Raw genomic sequence first — 21,833 nt, forward strand, 5'->3', positions numbered from 1 at the left:
TAGGGTGCTGTCTTGCAATGGAATGGAGGGAAATAATCACCTTGTATTCATCTTGCTAATATGGCCCAATATACACTTGGCCTCTTTTGCCTGGAAAAATCATTAGGGAATGGAAAAATGGTTGTGCAAGCTTAGGCACTTGGAATGAGGCATAAGTCTTAGCATGGCAAGGGCTTCGGTGGGCAGAATATGGGCTTTAGCTGTGGCTGTCAGGTGCTGTTCTCAATTCTGTTGCTGGAGGCTTAGTCAGATTGAGTGATTCTCACTATGCTCCATCTTACCCAGCTATATCAGATGGTAGATTAAGAAGGTATGGACCTGTGTGGGATTTCTAGGTGGGATACGCTGGGACCCACAGCAGTGATTTCTTTGCTCAGCGCATGCACGTGGGTGGTCACGGACCCAACCTGGACGAAGGGACTGTGAGTGCCACACGAACTTGTATTATTGAGGTAGAGGAAGCTGTGGACAACATGCTGCTTTCCCGTTCCCTGTGTTACTCAACTATCTCTGGTGTAGTTTCCTCTGTATAGAATAGGGCTAAAAGTACAAGGTATGAGGTGGAGAATGCTGTCATCATTCTACTACGAGGACAAATTTGCAGCTGTTTTCAAGGCTTGGAAATTAACTCAACCCTGAATCTGTCTCTGTCTAGTAGGAAAGTACTGAGGAAATAGTATAGAAAAGAGAGAAATATTGTAATGGAAATTTTCCTTTGCTTTCTAAATGGTAGCTGTCTGAAGCTGCTCAAAACCTGTTTTGGATATGAGTATAACATGAATCTGTGGAATCCAGACAAACAAGTGTTATTTAGTATCTATCAAGGTGTACCTGCGTCCAAAGTTTCCAAACTATGCCATTCTTCTCTGCCAAGAAATTTTATCTGGGCAGAATTTTAAGTAAAGCAGCATTTTTTTTTTAGGAATTCTGGATGAAGGTGTCTGTGTGCATGCACATGCACATGCATAGACCAGATGTATAGCTTTTTGCAGAGGTATTTGTCTGGGAAATGTGGCAACCCTGAACATGATTCTGCTGTTTAATGCTTGATAGCACAAGTGCCACCTGTGGGTACCTGTCTTTAAGTTGACAAAGATACCGTGTCATATGAACCTTGAAAGCTGAGGGGAATTTGCTTGCCTGCTGTTTCAGATCCTTTATCTACAGAAGTATTTGCTAATTAAGTGCCTCATTCTCCACACCATAGCAGTTTGTTGAATTCGTAAGTGCAGAACAGATTTGTCTGAAATGTGCAGTTTTGCCTTGTACCCCGGTGGGTTTAGTTTATTCTCACTTACATTTTAAACCTTTTACCATAACTTTAGTTAAATGTCGGCTATTAAAAACATACAAAGAAATGAGCCATTCTGTTACACAGAACAAAAGGCACATTTTGTCATGAAGACATTACTGGCAGAGACTTTTTTTTAATGTACTATGCTGTTTAACCAGTAATACTTTCTTAAAAAGGGCTATCCATATGAATTACACAGCTGTATCTGAAGTTCCACCGTGTAAGTTTTAAACAAAGTATTAATTGACTTGATCTTTTGCATTTTACTTTCAGGTTCGCATTTTTACCTATCTGATTGGAAGAGAAGCTGCTTTTGCTGATAACCTGAAGTGGATGGCCTGTGCTAACAAAGGTTAGTTAACCTTCAACTGTGAAAGCCTTGTTTTCAAAACCCCATTACTGAGCCTTCCTGCATATCTGACCCTTCTACAGATATGGTGTCACTGACCACTGAGCAGAGAGGATGGTTTGTTTTTTTCCAGAAAAGGAAAAGACTTATTTACCTTGTACCATAGAATTTAAAAAGAAAAAAAAATATTTGAAATGCATTATTTTCTTAAAATATATATGAAGCTTTTAAACTATGTGATCTTAAAGTTTTGTTCAGAGAAAAAATGTCAATTTCAAAGTATTTGTTCTATTATAGCTGTTATTACTCAGTCAGAGTTAGTTTGATTCCTAAGAACATTGGGTACAAGTCCTGTTGTGTTAGGCACGGTATGTGAAATACCAGACATCCTGTCCCTTGAGGAACTGACAATGTAATTGAAAAAACAGTTTTATATTCTTTAAGGAAGGCGCATTAAAACATTTAAGATGCTGAGATGCTACAGTAAAACGGTTGACTAATATAAGTAAGAATGATTCCCAAGTGAAAAAAAAAAAACCCCGAACCCTAATTAATTTTCAGGTTTTCCTTTTCCCTTCATCTTGGGCGGGGAAAAAAAAAAGTTTGGTTTTTTTTCCGTTGTGCCACATTACATTATGATGAATTGCATCAGGTGCTATCCATTTAGTCATTATTTCTTTAACTACTGTTATGTCCAGCTGATGGAAATTACACAGTTTGAAGTCTTGTCTTAATCAGCTAATATTACACCATAATTTAGTTTAAATAATAGTATAAGAATCCTTTGAAGCATCTTTTTTGAAGACAATTTAATCAACAAAATCTTTTAGCTTTTTAGCCCAGCTCTACAGATTCATAAAGATCTAAGTACAGCAACTCAGAAATTAGGACCAGGCAATAGCCACTGCCCTAGCAGATCGTCTGGTCCACGTCTTCCTTATTCCCAGAGGGGGAAAAGTGGCCACCTTTGTCATTCTTCAGGATTACTTTGTTCTTTACAGAGCTGTGTAGCTTTGAGTGAGGATCTTACTCATATAAATCAACTAAAAAGCTTAATGACCGTTTCTTCTAGAATTTTTTTCTCAGTTAAAATACCTGTTCTCTGATAGTTTATTGATGCAAAAATCTACCTTTAACCAGTAATTAAATGCTTTTAAAGAAGTTTGATAATCACTATTGGAAACAGCATAAGTAATTATGTCAGACAGTATGGATTTAGATCTTTTTTTACGGTTTTCAGCTACAGCTTATCCATTTTCTTTTAATGAAATGAAGGATTATAGCACAACAGATGAGAAGTGTAGAAAAGCTGGTCGAAAGATTGGCTGAATGGCTGGACTGCAGTTTACTACTTGCATGGGTGGGCCAAAGTATGTTGTCGTCACTGAGGGTCAATGACCCTAAAATCAATTTTCCTTGCAGTGATTTTCCCCTTGGAAGCACAACATAGATGAAGGCTGTTCACAGGCTTTCCAGCTGACTGGGCTGTGGACAGCAGTCCTTTCCTTCAAAATAAGTCCCAGGGGAAATTCATATCACCTTGCAAAACTTCTTTAGCTTCTAGATTCTGATGGTGAAACCTTGAAAAACCCCAAGCATGCTTTTCTGTTACATTTTTGTGTATAAGTAGGGCATATCTAGAGGGAGTTGGCTTAATGAAGCAAAACACCAAGCCATTTAAAAAACATTAAAACATTCAAGAACCCCGAAGTCCCTCTAGAGCAGTTTGTGAAATTTGCAGTGATTTACTCTTCTGTATCATAAGCAAGTGCACGTACATAAAGGAAAAGAATAAAGATTTACTAATATTCTGAGATGAAAAAAGGTAGAAGTTTCCCAGTGCTTAGCATGCGTCAGATTTTAAAGTAAGCAGGCACTACCTTTCCCTCAGCAGTCACTTCCAGCAGAAAGCTGTAAAGATAAAGACGGGAGTTAATGCATTACTAACAGAAAAGCCAGGATTAAACTTTTTTTTTTTTTGAGTAAAATTCTCTATTACCTTAGTAATTTGAAGCATCTGTTTTAAGTATATATATTTTTTTTAATTTTTATTATGGTTTATCACTGTGGTTGGCATATTGTAAAATGGACAAAGGAGGGGATTCTTCAGTACAAATGAGCACAGCCTGAGAAAGCAGTGTAGAGAAAAGTGCTTTGCATATCAGAGGCCTGATAGGGGCTCTCTATCTGCCAGCAGAGGACAGATCAGCCCTGAGGCAAATTGTGCCCCAGCTGTAGCAGTTTATAGACTATAGACTATATTGTATTAGCAGAGGAGAGTTGTATACAGGAAGCCCCAGTCACATCCATTCCCATTATTAGCATGACCCCAGCACCTCGTGCTCTGTGGGCTCTTGTAGGGGGTGGCAGGGAGCCAGTTACAGATACTGTTCACCTGCTTGAGAGGCCTCTTAGGTGGGGGAACAGGGGGGGTATTCTCCATGGGAGTTTTACAGCTGCAGTGAAACAATGAAATCCCTCCTTAGTTCCTACCCAAAGAAGATTTTTTTTTAATTCTGATATTTTATTAGTTGCAAGAATATCCATCTATTTTGCGCAGTGTCCAGAAAACAAAAAGTACTGTACTCCATGTAAAAATCCATTGAAGGCATTTTGAAAAGTTACAAGCCTAGGGTGGACGTTTTAGAGAAAAATAAGCTATCCAAAAGCATTGCAAGTATCATGCAATATGGAAAAGCAGGCTACTTGCAGAGCATAAGTGTCTGTCTTTAACCGGATTATTATACATATCTCATATTTGTCATTGCTAAAACTTACCCATTTCCTTCATGATTTTTTTTCCTGCTGGGGAGGAAAAAAAAGTAGCACTGACTGTAAGGGGTTCTAAGGTAGCATAATTCACACACCAGGGAGCAGGGAAGCAGGTGTTAGAATGCAAAAATTTAAGCAGGGGGTTGCTGCTATTGCTTATGTGGCCTCAACAGCTGTGCTCAAGAACTTCAGAGCATGTATTTATCTGATGATTAAAACTTGGTGTAGGGAGAGTAAGGATTTTTAATCCATGGAGTCCTCTGATCTCTAAATAGGAGAGGTAAATTTAGCAGTTTAGGAAGGTAGTTCTTGTAAGGTTTGGCATTCGTTACACATAGCTACAAACACATGAATCATCAAAAAGTCTAAATAAACAGTGAAAATCAACTAAAAGAATGTTACCTAATTCTGTTCCTAGCTACAATATAGTATTTTTGGTAGAATTTTCCCATTAGGTGAAGACAGAAAAATAAGTAGTAGAACAAGCATTAAAAATATGGAAAATATCATTTACATAGCTTTTGCAATTCCTTTCACTTAGTTGTTAAGAAAGCTAAAACTTAAGGGAAACAACATTTTGTAGAAGCAAAGTAAACAGATGAACCAGAAATTCAAAGATAGGTAATTCTTCAGGTTACATGAGTTATGGAAACTGTAAAATCATTGTAGATTTTTCTAATGTGAGACACAAAAGCACAAATCATATTTATAAGGAGATTAAGCAGACATAATCTTTAATGCAAGTAACTAACTCTTCCCAGAAATTGCAAATGAAGCCCACCCCTGAGATCACATAAAAACCTAGAGAGAATCCATATGGTTGTATCTTATGACACCATCTTAGTCTTGTCTTTTATATATCTTCAACAACAATTTTTACATTTCACTAAACTCAGTTATTTCAAGCAACCTGATTAAAAGGAATAAAGTCTCTGACACACTCTTTCTTTCAACTTTTCATCTCCTGCAGCATAATATATGAATACGTCTGTGAAATACAGGTAGTATTAAAAAAATAGGATTTTTTTCACACTAATCCCTTTTTCTTCCACTTACTAACTTTGACTTCTTTAGCTGTCATACTCACTGGGCAAGGAGCACTACATGGCTGGCCTGCAACTACATGCATGCCAGTATACATGTGCTGATTTACCACCTGGCTGCTTCCGAACAGGATGCTCAGTGTCACTTCTTTCAGTCTTGGGGTAGTCACAAATTTTCACTAGCCTTTGAGACATTTGTTTCTTTGTTAAGTGTATATGAAATTGATTCAGACTTAAATCTCTCTGAGTTGTAGAAAATTAGGCAAAACCTGTTTTCTCTATTGTGCAGTTTAGAGATACGGTTTGCAAGTACTGCAACAAGAAATAAATATTTTTTGTAGCATGCTGCCTCGGTAGTTCTGTGTAAGCTGTGATATGATAGCATGCATTCTCAGAAATACTACAAAGAGAAATGCCTAATGTAATACACATCCATACGAAGAATAGTTACAAATAAGTCCTCAGGTAGGTGTTCGTGCTCATGTCAGTTGTACCTGGTCCAGATGGATCTCTTCTAAAGAAAGGAAAAGAAGAAAAGAAAAAAAAATATTCCTCATTATCAGTGTCTTGTAACTTGTATAAACCTGTATGACACAACACTGAAATGTTTCAGATTGGGTTCTGTTTTCTATTTCTTTTTTTCTTTTTTCTTTTTGTTTGCATAATCTAGGTAAGTTTTTTCACTTGAAAAACTGACATAAAAACATTTCAGGAAGCAATCAGAACACATGTTCATTTCACAGCAAGGTATTCTTTATCTGAAAGTTAATTTATAGGCTGTGGTTAAAGAATTTTCCAGGCATGGACACACAGGAGCTTCTTAAATGAGTCTTTAAATGAGCCTTTAAGGTTTTGATTATAATGGTGTGACATTAAAAAGCATTAACTAATTGTGATTTCAACCTGTATGAGTAAGAAAATACTGCTTGATTAAAAAAGATCTTTCTATCACCTTAGATGCAATAATTTTTTTTCAAGTAGTTAATCTCAGACTATTCGGGTATTATTTAATATGCTCACGTATATTAAGGATTTAAGTGCAGGTGCTGTCCTGTTGTTCACTGTACACTACTCAGTGCAAGTAGACCTCTGGTCCAACTTGTAATTTTGCACACTGTTCTAAAAGAAGCGCAAGTACTGGCAAAACATGGACTGAAAAGTACATGAACTCAACACAACAAGTAGTATTGGAGTGCATGTGATGTAAGATTGCATAGAACACACCGAACCAAAACAGTGACTAAGTCCAGTCTTTAAGGACAACTAAAACCTTGTCCATGAGGACAACTGAAACTATGTGTTTGATAAAAGTAGAAAAGGAGATGCGAAAGTACGTGGAGGTCCCCTGCTTTAAATCTCCTACAGAGAAACAAGCAGACTTTGTGTGCTCTTTCATTTCATTTCAGTCCTCACTTACAGGCATTGTAGACTAGTCTAAGGTGGAGGAAGAAAGGCAAAAGGCCGTTTAGTCTGTTTGTGCTTCTGTTTAATTTTTCTGAATTTCTGAGTGGCCTTTGAGTATCTAACTTGAAACATGTGAACAGTGCTTAATATAGCCTCTCAGTATTGGTTCTCTTCTGAGATTTCTGAAATGACACATACCAAAATTCAGGCACTCTGAACTGCTTCAGGAAAATGCAGGTCATCACCTGTTAAATGAGTGATCTACACAGTTATGTATTTTGAATCTTTGATTAAGAGCATTATACACCATAGTGTATAAATGATATACATGCATACATGTATGTATATAATTTATGAGGCTCTATATGTGAATAGCTCATACTGGCAAATAATCATATTTTGACTGTGTATTGACACTTACACCAAATTAGAAGGACCAGATAGTGAAATGTCCCTTATTACTCACAGGATGGAGAAATATTTACTTTGATTTGGGAGACTCAGCACTCCCAACACTGGAGCAGACAGCATTTCAGAAAGAGTAACGACCACATTGCTTTTTCCCTAAGTGTTCTAAGCCAATAATTCATGAAAGTACACCATAATTCTCTTCCCCCCCCCCCCCTACATAGAATTCTGCATTCTAAAGTATAGATTTCCTAATTAAACTTATGGCAGACATCTTACTCGGTGGCTGAAAAAGCTTTCAGAACCTTAGACAAAAAATAGCTCTGTTCTGAATCAAGAGTTAAACCATGATAGCGTATGTAGTAGTCAGTTAACATCCTCACACAATGGTGGACTTCACTGGAAAAAAAATCAAATAAAAATCTCGAAACAGAATAATGAATATTGTGACAGTATGAATACTATACTATAAGTATGAATATTGTACTAGGAATATTTGAGGTCATAGTATAATCAAATTACAGGCAGGTGTATTCAAATCAGAAAGCTCTAAATTCAGACTACAGAGCATCCTTGTAATCTTGCCAGAATTGTGCCTGTTTGCAATAAACACAGCTCAAAAGTTCTTTGCAGCTTCCATGTTTTTTGCTGGAGCTTAATATTCTAGCTCCACAGAAGCTGTGATCTTGTCAAAAGACTAAAATAGTAGCAAGGCCTCTTTCATGAAAATTCCAAACTGGTCTTTTCTCAGTAAAGAAAAGGAAAGTATATGAACTCTAAGTGATGCATTTAAATAAGGCCTGATTAAACTATAGCACTGAAATTCGTCAGGCCTTTATCATCCTTGCATGATGTGGGCTCCAGCTGCAAGTTTGTGATGTATAAAGATTCTTGACATCTAAGCACTGAAAAGGAGGTGGTGACAGCTCAGATAGCTGTGGCCTCTGCTGTTCTCAATCTCCTCATGTTGTAGGAGATGTTTTTAAATTATTAAGAAAGATTTGATCACTAAACCAAGCAATTCTAGTTGTAGTCTGTTGTCTGTGACCTGCCATTTGTAAATAACATTTTTTTCTGACATCTAGTCACATTCTATAAAGATGAGCATTTCAGACCATATGCAACTACTGTTTTGTTACTGTGGTTCTAATCAATAATGTTTCTTGAAACTGGGCAAACAGGATGAGGCATTGCTAGACAAAGTTGATGCCAGCTTTAACTTCTGAAGTACGCAGAATTTAAAAATGAATTGCAAACAACTTTACTATTAAGAAACACAAGTTTTCTGGAAACAGAGTGTTTAGGACAGGCAGTGCAGTCATTCTTAGCAATACTGAGAACCCAATTCTTCAGGACTGGCCAAAGATTTTGCAGACTTCTGTTTTCACCAATTATTACTGTTTGAGGCTGCCTCTTATGAAATACTGTTTTTTTGCATTTCTTCTTTGGAGATAAACAAGCAGAAAACATGACAGACGTAAAAAATATTATACTCCTTGATGGAGTCTTCCTTAATTTGTTCCGTCTGGTTTATAACTTGAAATTGTGTGTTTTCACAGGATTTTTTACTCAGATCTCTACCTTAGCTGATGTTCAAGAGAATGTCATGGAATATCTCCATGTTCTTAGCCGACCAAAGGTTATTGACCAAGAGCACGATGTAGTATGGACTGAAGCATATATTGACAGCACTGTAAGTCTGCATGATAAAGCATTTAATACAGGCTGACTGCATATAATGAGGAACTGGGAGCAAAACTGTTGTAGAAACACTAGTTGTGCATCTGATTACTGTTGCTGGAATGTGACAATTCAGTGTAAGAATCAGGCTTAATACGTTACAAGTAAATAATTCAAGATTGCTGAACTTTAGCAGATATTTATAAATTGTATATTCCATAGAAAATAATGAAAAAACATGCTTGACAGCATAATTTTAAAATTTATGATCTCCAAATGTACATTTTATTAATCAAAAATGGGAATTGAACAGAAATTGATTAGATTAACTATTTTTTTCCATATGTTTAAAAACATGTCCGTGAATATATCTGTATAAAAGCATAGACTGACAAGGATCAAGATTTTTAATATATAAAGTGGGTCAACATCTAGTGGACAACTGTGAAGAGAAGAATAATGAGAAGATTCTGCCTTTTAAGGTGGATTGAATAGGTGATTTGATATACAAAATTGTCATAAATGTCCAATATTAATGGAATGAACCTTTGGAGTTGAAGCAGAACTTGCTGTTATGCAGTGACTGAGCACTCATGATACTTCTGTATCATTTGTGGTAAATTGTCAGATTTGCAGATAAAAGTGGTTCATTTTCATGGGTTGGTCTGAAACAGCTTCTTATCCATTTTATTTTCCTTATTATGTTTCTTTTGATCCAATTAAAATATTTTGGTTTGCATATTATCTATAGAACTAGAATTTGAATCAAATATCTGTCTTTTAGTACAAGTGATGCCAAGTATTCAATATAATGAATAGAAGGTCACAGATGACTAGTGGCAAAGCTGTTTCTTTCTGATTGTTTAAAATTATTACTTTCATGAAAATGGGCCAAGGTGGGAGAATCTCATTAGCTTCACTTTGATAATTTCTTTTTTTTTTTTTGAGGGGGTGCTGATGATGGCATTGTTTGTTTTGTTTTGAGTCTGTAATGCTTCTACAAGGTTTACTTTTTAATCAATACAAAAATATTCTAGGAAAAAAAGCACCTGGGGAATAGATTTTTGCTTCATTTTCACATTTGATTTAGCTCTTTTCTATTCTTCAGTTGTGGCCATGGGTGCACTAATGTAAAGTAAATACTAAAACTGCAGTTATGAAGGAGAAACAAAAAATTGCTTGACAATACTGTTTTGGGGAGAATTTACTGATCTTTGTTTGTTTTTTTGTTTTTGGTTTGGGTTTGTTTTTTTTTTAAAGAACATATTAATCTAGTCTCCCCTTTGCTCTCTTTCTTTTATTGAAACATAAGGATGAGATGAACAGAAATTACCTGTTATCACTGTCCACTGTCCCTTCAGGGCATCCCATGAAATGGAGAGATGACTAGGAAAACCTAGTTCTTATCCACTTCTTTCTCTTATATGCTTGAAGTAATCAGTGTGTATATGTTGAAGCAAGTTTGTGTATTTGCTAGAGTGACTAGCAGAAAGAGATCTAAGTGGTGTTTTAGTGTAACCCTCCTCTTTGTCCTTTGCTCATGAATCTTGCATTAAAAGTGCTGCAAACAAAATCTTCCTCCTTTCTCAGCACCAAGTCCTCCCTTTATCTGCCAAGAAAGTAAAAAGTGCTGTTTCAGAATTAATTTTACACTTCAGTCTGTCTTTCATCTGCTAATCTGTAATATTTAGAAAAGTTAGTCTAACTTTCAGTGATTCTCCTGTAGGTTATGGAGAGGCTAAGGAAAATTAATAACTTAATGTTGTGTGAAATACTAAGTGACTACAGCAGGGGTGGGTAAATGCAAGTGAACTTAAGGACACTAGAGGGAGCATAGAGAAGGAAGGCTGAGAAAACAGGAAAATTAAAAAAAAAAAAATGGAGCTGTTACATCCTTGAATAAGGGAACTGTTTGAATCCAAACAAAAGCTGTTTTTACTGCAATCAAAATACTTCTAGGTTCTTCTCTTACTCTTCTTACTCTGTTGACTAAGGCTAATTAATGTCATTCTACGCACCTATATATATTTATATACATGCACATGTATATGCATAGACATATGCACTCATACATACTCACATGCTCACATACATTTTTAAGTGTCTGAAAACTCCACTCAGGACCTAATGATTTGGATACTATAAGAAAATATTTTGAAATATAATACTGTCATCTGCTTAGTTGCAAACTACATTTCTCCTCCCTCCTCTCCCCTTAAAAGAAACCTCATAGAAAAAGGAAAAGGATAAATCAGCGTAGTCACATACAAAACTGGAAATAGCAATGAAGGGAACCTTGTAACAAACCATATGTGCTTCAAAGCTGCCTGTGCACTATTTTCAGGGACAGATTGCCTGGCCATCTCTAGTGTCTTGGCATTGGAAGTGCCATGTAAATAATCCTCTCCATCTTATAACTTGATTTTCACTGACAGTTTGTGATCCCATTCCTCCATGGCTGCTGCTTGGACCTTGCCAGGTCAGAAATAGTAGTGTATTTCCAGACGGCTTAAATGTTCTTACCATCCAGCTGCTTCAGAACAGCCATGGCTAGATTCTCAGGGCTATATATACATGGTTGCAATCAGTCTCACTGTGCCCTAACAGCATGGAGTATACTTCCCCCTTCCCTTCTCACCAAACATCAGAGCTAATTGGCCAGCTGTGCTATTTCTGAGCAAGCAACATTAAGCTGGAGCACACTGGGATCCGGACAGAAAGAAGCTGGACAGGAGTAGTCTTAGGATACAAAATGTTTCCCCTGATGCTTCAGCCTGTTCTCATCCAATATTTGTCTAGGACAAAGTCATCTGTGAAAGCCAGAAGTTAGGTTATTTAAGTGTTTGATACCACTTAGGAATATTCCCAGAAGAATATTGCTACTAAACGAAGGCATCTAACTCCTGTTTCTGTTCACCTTTCCTGTAAAAGAATGCCTGCAAAATGTTCATACAGCTGCCTCTTCAGCCTAACTGACACTCTGAGGTGCTTCACTTACTGTTAGAAAAAAGTATGGCATTCACAGAACAGAAATCCTTGGCAAGATATCATGTGCAGAAAATGTAATACAGAGGAACCTGTACGTATGTCAGGTCTGTGTTGCCTTTTACACCTCTGGTAGCTGAAAAGGTTACAAAGCAGCCGAGTCGGGGCCTCTCTGGGTAACTCCCTGCTTCACAGGCAGGGGACTGCCACTTTCTTTTCTGCCTTTAGACTTTGTTCTCTCCCCAGTGGTTCCTGACTTTGAAGAGGTAACCAGCTAGCTCCTAGGGTCAGTTTTAGTTACCATCCGTGAGGAAATTATTTGTGTGTTGTGTTTCTTCCATGAAACACAGGATTTCATGATGGAAACATTATTATCAGTGGCTCAAAGCCTCATTTCTTTCAAAACAAAAGGCTTTTTGATGTAGGAGTGATGTAATTTTAAGAGGTGTCACAGACTCTCAGAGAAACTTAACATTTCTGAAATAATTTTGAACTTACATCCGTGGAGAACAGGGCTGTTTCCCTATTGTACTTGGTGTAGACATTCCCTTGAGAAATAGTCTTTATGGGCTTATCTTGGGCTAATTCTAAAGTCAGATTCACTATAGCTGGAGTGCCAGACCTGTAACAAGCTGGTAGCTTAACCGCTGCCAACACCTTTAAGCTAAAATGTGGGGACTGAAGTATATGTGCCAGCCAGTGTCTAGTCTTCTGATTCAGAGTCCTCTGATCCAAATTCCCTATCTTTCCCTAGGCTTTGTCTCTTTTCCATTTGCATTTCTCTAGTCAGCAGTTTGATATGCACTAGAAGTGAGTAAGCTTTGCTGGATCTGTGTGGTTCTATGGGAAAGGGTGTTCGGGCTGTTAAGTGAGGGGACAGCCAGATGATTCCTCATTGTGGGGTCTAACAGGAGAAGAGATTGTTTTGCTACATGCTCGTGTTCAGCTGTACAGCCTAGGGGTGCTCTAAGGGCCAGCCTGGATGGCTGCAGATGGGACATGTGTACAGTGAGGTCTGGACAGCACTCGGACACACCAGTCTCAACTTTTTTGCCTCAAAAGTAGGTCACACTGGGATCTGATATCACTGCTTCAGCATCGCTAAGGCCTACCAAGTACATAATGCTTCAGAAAATAAAACACCTTATTGGGTGCTTAAAAACAGAGTTGGATTTCTAATTGAAAGTTTCCAAAGGTACTCTTCCCCGAGTAGAAAACAATTTTAAGAGTATAAAAGTATTTCACGGAGCGAATGATTTTAAAGTGGTCAAATGACTTATTTTAAGCATATGTGCATCTATAGCAACTCAATACAAGTGAATATGTTGAGGGGAAAAAGGAAAATTGCCTGGGCATCAGAGTATTCAAGTGAAGTAATGCACAGAGGTAGTCTCTTGGGATTATGGGTAATCACCTATAATGCACAAAAGCCTTCAGTTCATTCTTACGGTAACATCTACAATGTGGAGAAACATTACTTTTTGCTGCAGGAAATAAAGAAGAAAAAAAAAAAAAAAAAGACTGGACTGGCCCCTGAGTTCCCACTGTTTAAAAGCTCATGATTGAGAATTTGTTTATTGGAGCGTATAATTTGACCTACTTGGACCTTTGTTGTCTCCTCATGGTGAAATTTGTTTCTCATAAGTGTACCTGTATAAATTCTCTGGATCTAATGCACCATTGAGTTAATCTCCTTCGGGCTATTAATTTCAAGCTGTGAGCAGATTCAGGAATATGTTACCATGTTGCCTCTGTTCAGTCTCCAATTGGAGGATTCCTTTGCATAAAAAGAGCAAATTATTATTTCACTTAATATTTTGAGATAACTTTCCAGTGCTTCAGAATTTAAGAGTTCACTTAAGAAAACCAAGTGTTCTGAGTCATTACAGGTCATGATTCATCATAATATAAACAGTGACTGGTTTTTATTCTTTGTACTTTTCATAGTGTTCAAGTGCTATATGCTGATTCTTCATTTGCAGTATCCCCACCTCCTCATAGACATACATTAAATGGTCGATTTTAGTTCAACTCTACAATTTATATACACACACACATACATATATCTTCTTCTTCTTTTTTTTTTTTTTCAAGCAAAGATTTTTGAAAATATTTTCTGACAAACAGGCTGATACTCTGCTAGTAAGGCAACCTGTCCAAGAACCTTATTTCCCCTTATTGGGGCAATAAATTAAGGTAGCTCCACTGACCTAAAGCCTAGACTAAGTATTTCTGAAATGCTTATGATGGATATTACAATTAAATTATTACATATAAGATCAAACTTCAATTTATTCTTCTTCATCCTTAAAAAAAATTAAGTACTATGTAGGCATACTTTTTACTCTGGTTCAGGTTCTTTGCAGAATTTCAGTAGGAAGTATAGGAAACACACTTCTCGGATAGCTGTCACATCAGAATCCAAATGTTTTAAGCATGGATATTTAGATTCAGGGATACAGTTCTCCATCAAAGGATGAATTCTAAGCTAGCTCCAGAGAAGCAAGGGAAGCTGTATACGTGAAGTTGTGTGTATAATGTGCAGCAATATAACAGAAAGTCCTACAGACTGAAAGCTATTATACTGGCATTTTTTCCATCCAGGAGTTTCTGGTGAGGTATAAAAATGCTGTTTAGTGTTTCTTCCATTCACACAGTTTTCTTTGTGTTCAATGCACAGAAGAGCTTTTATGAAGTAACAAAAATTAAATAGGACCCCTTTTCCACTAGCTTCTATTCCCAGAGTTATCTTCAAATACTTTTTGTAGCACAAGTTAATTGTGCTATTATACTAAGTGGGTGTAATTAGCATTTTTATCACAGTAAAAGGTTCCCTGGGCCTCTATTTCAAAACTAACTTCTAGATTGTAGTACTGGTGTGCATTAAAATGCATCAGTGTTCAGAATGCTCATGTATGTCTACAGCAAGTAAATATTGATAATCAATGCAGAACAGAATGTCAGGAGATGTCATTAATCAGCAGCTGTTAAAAGAAAATGTACACACAGGCACTTTTTTTTTTCTGGTAATGTTTTAAAAACTAGAAATCTCTGTTGCTTTTTTCCCAGTCCCCACTTTAGACTTGGTTACAAGTTCTTAAACCTCCCTTTGTGGCCAGCATCTCTTAATCTCTAATAATTTACAACTCTTTATCAGAGAATGTCATCACCACTGACTGACTCTGAGGTTCCCACGAGAATTTCCTTTTCTTGCTTTGACATTTGAGTCAGTTGGGTTAGGGAAGGAAAATCTCGTGCATGGATGCCAGACCTTCCATCAGGTAGGTTTGTTTTTAAAATAAGGTTCTTCAAGCTCTACTTCATCTTCTATAAATCTGGAGTGGTTTTTTGAAGATTCTGATATAGGAGAAAGAGTAGAAGGTAGCCCAGGGAATGCCTTCTTATCAGCTCTTCAGTCTGGATTAATTTTCCTGGAAAAATATAACAGCTCTGACCATTTAATCTTTTTTGAAGCTTCTGTAAGAGCATGATTACAGTTTGAAGTTGTAGACCATCTGGTCTAGAAATCATGGTCTGCTGTATTTGCACTGGGATCTTACAGATCTGGGAGAGTGCTTGAAACATTAACAATGGTGATCAATGCAGCTACTTGCACACACAATAAAAAAAGGTTATGGATATATTTATATGTAAGTGCAACATCCCTTTATGCTCATGATTAGCGGGCTGCCTGTGGAAATCTTCATTGACAGTCCAATAAAAAAAACCTTTGAGCCATGACTTTTATGAGTTCTGTGGCCCAGAATTTCCAGTTGCCATAATTAAGTATTCTCATTTTCTCCTAAACAGTTCTAATGTTTGTTTTACTGCTGGATCTAGAATAAATGAATTACCATTAACAACATTAACTGTTTCAAATTCGGTAAGATTTGTGTCAACTGTCAAAACATAATGAGTGCTCAAGATAGTAAATGTATAAACCTTTCAACTGAATAGAATTAATACACTCTCCTTATCTTTAAGATGCCGTTCAAAATAACAATGGATGTTCTCTTTTGTTAGAAAATGCACATCTGATTTACTTATGTGAGGCAGCAGGGCACTAATCAGCACAAGGAATGCCGTGCCACTTCAATTTGAGCTTAGAGCCCTTGCTCACACACCAGTGCAAGAGTTGTTGTGCAGCGTGTCCCAATTAAAAAAAAAAACAAAAAAAAACCCCAACCAAACACAAATTGAGACCTCTGAAATCAAAACTGGGACATGCAAAGGAAAAAAAAGTCCATAATGACCTAGTGGGAATATGGTTACTTCAAATAAGAATTTGTGCATTGTCCCATGCAAACACAGCACATACAAAAAAGGACATGCGTAAGTAGCACCTATGCACATGTATGTATGCATGTGTATGTGTACCTTTCAGCTTTTGAAGTAAACTACTTTGTTTGATAAATTACATGTTTGTTTTACTCCACTGCTAGTGCTGGAACTTAGGCTATTAGGGCAATTTTCAGTGATTGCATTAAGCATTACTACAGAGAGCTAATTGCTAGTTGTCAAAGTCAGTAGAAAAAAATGTTGTAAGGAAATAGCAATGTTTATTTTAATGAATTAACACTTTTCATGTGTATCGCAGTATATGGTATTTACACCATAAAATGCTATATGCAATACATCAAAAAGATGTTTAAAACATCAAAAACAAAAACAAAAACAAAAGTCCTGCACTTAAAGAGGAACATAAAATTTCCTGCTGGGGATGTGGAACGTGGAATGCCATCTGTATTATATGGCACTGAGAAAACTGATTATGTTTGGACCTCTATTTCATAGCAGATGGGTTCATTAAATTTAATAGCCTCCAGAGCCTTTAGAAACAGTGTTAAAAACATGTGGAACATGCTGAGACACTTCACTTCTCGCCCCACAGTCATTATAACTCTGGCACAGACTATAAATACTACAGTACTTTATTTCCATTGAAACGGATTACTATTATAATTATTTTTCCTAGTGTACATTTACATGAGAAATGCAGAATGCAAATTGTACTTTTTCAAACTTTGAGATATGCAGATGATTTCTTCAAATGAATTTTACTGTTCTTTGCACTTGGAAGCTTTGATATGAAGCTTATTTTTATCTTCTTCCTGCGACATCAGCAAGCAGCTGTAATGCCATAGCAAAGCTAGGTCTTAAGCAGCGCTGCTCCCACCGTGGTGCAAATCAGACAAACTTTATATTAAATCATAGAAGGGAAATCAGAGCAGTGTTACATCTTGGCTTTTAGCTATATATTGATTCTCTTTTCTAGTCTTTTATATGTCAGGGTAACTACAGTTTGACCTTAGTCTCTGTTCATCTTCCGTCACTGGAGCACAGAGAGATTAAATATCTCTTTTTGCTTTAAACAGAGTAAAAAACTCTTTTTGAAATATTCTCAGAATTCAACAGATAAAGGAATATTTTAGTGTTATTTACTTTTTTTTTATATTTTATAATGTTTCAAATGAGGGCAGGAAGTCTTACCACGTTTAAGTGTTTTGACACTCTTCCACCTCTTCATTTACATGTTCTGATGTTTAAGCTAAATTACTTTTTTTACAAACTTTGTCATATTTGATCATGATTCTTTTTCAAAAAATAGCCCAGTTTCCCAATAACGTTATCAGCCTGCTCTTGTAAAACGTAATTCTCAGTAATGCTGTTTGGTTTCCATTTCCTTTCCTACAAAATGCTGTGACTATACACGCTATCTTTTACTGTTTTCTGAGGTCACTCTTGGGTTTAGGTTGTACTGAGCATTTAAATGCAGATTGCCCCCTTCACATCACTGACTTCACCTCCAATTCTGCCACTGACCATCGCTGATATTATCATCAAGACCGGCAAATTGTAATAAACCACTAAAGTCCTACTGCAGTAGATGATGTACGATGACAGGATTAAATAATGATACCTTCATCATATAATTTACATTCAAAGTAATAGGTAAGAATCACAAGTTGCTTAGAAAGGGCAGAGAAAGTAAGGGCACTTAGACAGTGTAGGTCAATTCAATAAGCAATTATCAGTCTGTGAGATCTCAGGCATGAAGGGCGGTATGTGAAAACGTGCACAACTACATGTTCAAGTCCTTCAAATTGTAGTGTCCACTTCTACAGGGTTCTTACACAATTGTTTGTCCAGGCCTTAAGAATCATGGAGTCCTTGCTTGTGTTTGGTTAAACTTAATTTCATGGAAGTATTTGGACAATTCAGTATTTACAACATTAATAGTGTTTCAAAGTGGTTACATTCACAAAACACATCTGCGATTAAATTTTGGTATTCTGAAAATCAGGTAAGTTTTGAATGTTAAAGGAACATGTTTTGCTGTTTTGAGAGCTGTCAAGCACAATGCTGTTACGTTAGGACTTTATCATGAATTGTTAAGCTGTTCTCTGCTGCTTTTGCCGTAAACATGGTGTGTCTTCTGACATGATTGCTTTGCACCATATTACTGTTTCTTCTTATCTGAAAACTGATTGGATGTATGTGAAAAAGAATCCATAGAATTACAAATGTCTGTAGGTTTCACCTGCTGGATGTTCTCCCACCAGTTACTATATACAAATTAAAGAGAATTGCTTTGCTGTTGAATTTGATTAACAGGCATTTTCATGCCAAAATCACGTTGGTCTCATTTGCAAGCACCTGCATGCTAGAGATAGGGCAGCTTGGGACTATTTCCAGCTATGGTCTGCCAATGACATACAGTGCCTTTAGGTGAAGGGACAGAAAATCCTTTTTATTTCCAGCTTGTTTCACAGGGAATTTTCTGGTTTTGTTGTGACACAGAAATAAAATCAAAAGGCGACAAGTCACTAACTAGAGGGAGAATTTGTTTCTAGATCTCTGTATGTTATGGTGAATCCAACATTTTGGAGAATGGTCTATTCTTAGTGAAAATAACTACTTAAAGGCATTCACAGCTGATAACTGTTTGTCTGTCTTTGATCTCATTGCCTCCATTCTGAGTTAAATTGAGTTAATTATAAGGAAATTGTAGCTATTTTGTCAGATAATTACCTTTTTTTCTCTCTGTTTTTGTCTTTAGTTTTCACATAGATTTTTTTAGAGTAAATGATAATGTAGGAGAGCAATGAATTTAGTATAATGTACTAAATCCCATCCTTTGATCTCATATATGTCACTCTGACTTTCTGGAAGAAAGAGGGCAGTGAAGAGGAAATATAATTTATCTGCACTGCTGGAGTAAAAGCCTGAAATAATAAGAAAGACTTATTAAATGATTGGTGCCATTTGAGCTTTGCTGCAGTGGCAGAATTCAGTGCAAAAAGGAAAAGGAGAGAATAAAAGGAAATCATCTTCTCTTTTGTCTATTGTTCTGCAGATACTGAAGTTGTTATTTATAGCTCTCCTTTTTGTATAATCAGGAGATTTCACATACAGCAATCGTGCACACTATACATATTAAACAAAGTTTATCACAGTCATTGTGACGAATATTTACTTTTAAGTTAGTAATTTCTGGAGAAATTATTCAGAAATACACTTTATTCTACAAGGAATAATAGGATGTTTCCTACCGATGTTCTTGCTGCTTGACAGCAAGGCGTTCGACCCTTGCCCACACCATTGTATTTTGTCACATCAGACCTGTCCAAGCAAGCATTTCCCTTAACGATTAGTTGAAAGATGATCTAACTACTCGGTAAATGCATGATCTTCAGCAACATCAGTAGCAGCGGGGAAAAACTTGGAACTCTTATAAGCATTGTCTCTGGAATTCATAAAAGCCATTTCACCTGCACTGATGGCAGATTTTTTGGAAGGAAAATGTAATCACCCTAAATATTACTTCAAGCTGCCTAGTTCTAGGTAAACCATTAAAATCCCTAAAGACTCAATACTAAGGGCTGACAGAAGCAGCCTACAGGGCCATTCCATTTAAGGACTTTTAAGGATTTTATTTTTGTTTTGTTTTAAATTAGTGTTATTTAGTGGCACATAAATACTACAAGACAATATGCGTTAGAAACAGTATACTCAGACCAAGGTACGGTACAACTTACAGAGCTTTCTAATGTCTTTTTATTCTGCTGCAACCAATGACCTCTATATAATAATCAAGAATTTCCAGTATTTTTAGGTTTATTCCAGAAAACTGTCAAAAAAACTACGTAAGTCAGCTATATGCTTGCATTCCATATGGATTACATTTGTTGATTCTTCTTCTTCTTTAATTTACTCTGCAGTAAATCAGTAATATCTCCCTTTATGTACCTGGAGTTACACTGATGTGAAACAGAAGGCAGATTCATTGTATTACATCTCAGTTTAAGGGGCTTGGATTATGCTTCTATTGACTGATGGAACAATCCTAAGATTTTCTTTCTTGGATTAAAGCCTTAAAGCCTCAAAAACTCAGGAGTTACAGTGAACGGCAAGTGGCCTTTATAGGAAAGAAAAGTTTAATTTTTCTTCCCTCCTTCATCTTGTCTTTTTTGTCTTACAATTCAGCTTAAGTAGATGGAGATACAATGAAAGCTGATTTTGCCATAACTGGGGGGGTTGTGCTCACAAAACTTTTGCTGTGTAGCCAGCTCCATGAAAATGGGATTTTAGGTCCAGCATGCCTAAAAATGACCTCAATATCTGCGGACAGTTCTAGCTGTGAGATAGCTAAAACAATTTTGAGAACTTTTCTAGTGAGTTCTTATAGTATAGGGAATGAAATGGGTGTGAAATTTTCTTGACCTGCTGGATAATGCAATAAGGGGAAAAGCGCAGAAGACAAAGAAATTTGCCTCAGGCCAAAACCACTCAAACTAGATTTCCCAAGCATTGTATTAAATAATGAGAACCTGCATATTTGAAATTAACGAACATCATCTAGAAATGCTCTCAAAGCCATGATATTCTAACAAATCAGCTATTAGCCATCAGGTCAAATTGGCTTTCAGGAAGCCTTGAAATTTCAAGTTGTGCATTGTAGCAATAGAAAGCTTCTTTTGAAATAAAAAAGGTAAGAGAAATGTAGCTCTTTCTACAGAGTAAGTAAATCTTTATAGATCTTGATGAATTCAACTTGCAGTGTGAAGAGTCTATAAAATGCTCCATGGCTTTTTCGATAAAGTGTAGCTATAAAATCTCAGCGTAAAACTAGAATGGTGAAATACATTAGCTACATTCTTGTTAGAAGGGTGTGAAGACAAGAGCTAATGAACAAGAAGCAGCATTGATTATGACGTTTTATCATTTATAGTGGTGGCACTAGCCAGATTTGTGGTACCAACCTACCCACAGACTAATATAAAAATATTCTAGAAAAGAGAAGGAACACATTGTTAGATTAGGAGTTTATCCAACTCAGAGATTTTACAGTGTTAAATGATGGAGAAATTTCGAAGGTTTTTTTTTTTTTAATATCTCTGTTTTATAGTATAATTTAAAAATAATGCTTGTAACAATTAGAGACTTAAAACTGCCCTCTGATCTTGTACATCTCTGTTAGCTAATAAAATCAGTTGCTTATGCATGTGAACCTGAAACATGTGTTTCTAATTTGGAGACACATGATGGCCACCTTGCTACTAGAGCATAGTATTTTAGCATTTTGGTCACTTATTTCCAAAACACACATTAGACATTTGATTCTTCAATTTTTATACAAAGACTGGACACAATTTTTAATGGCGATCTGTTTTTTGGGTTTAGGTGGTATGCCTTCTTCCCTCACAAAGCAAAGCAATACATTTTCACGTATATTGGAGCTCAATTCCTGGGTTTCTGGCTGTAGTTTTTATGTGGTATTTTTGCATGCAATTTGTTCCTTCTTTTTCTTTATGCTTTATCTGAACTTTTGCAGATGTGCCTTAAGATGGATACCTCAGTGTGTTGCCCTTTCAGAGGCAAATTGATAAACAAGAGG

General features: G+C 36.5%; 1 protein-coding gene across 6 annotated transcripts in view; it reads left to right on the forward strand.

Moving 5' to 3' along the window:
* Window positions 1-21,833, forward strand: part of CACNA2D3 (calcium voltage-gated channel auxiliary subunit alpha2delta 3) — a 467,821-nt gene that overhangs the window by 297,943 nt on the left and 148,045 nt on the right. For all 6 annotated transcript variants that reach the window (XR_005103980.1, XR_005103978.1, XR_005103979.1 and 3 more), the window contains 2 exons: window positions 1,568-1,646; window positions 8,830-8,963. Coding sequence is in view for 3 of the 6 variants with exons in the window: in XM_037385921.1 (XP_037241818.1) it covers window positions 1,568-1,646; window positions 8,830-8,963 (213 nt within the window). In the remaining 3 variants the exon portion in view is untranslated. The remainder of the gene's footprint in view (window positions 1-1,567; window positions 1,647-8,829; window positions 8,964-21,833) is intronic.

Source organism: Falco rusticolus, chromosome 4 (assembly GCF_015220075.1).
Source record: "Falco rusticolus isolate bFalRus1 chromosome 4, bFalRus1.pri, whole genome shotgun sequence".
NCBI classification, from domain to species: Eukaryota; Metazoa; Chordata; class Aves; order Falconiformes; family Falconidae; genus Falco; species Falco rusticolus.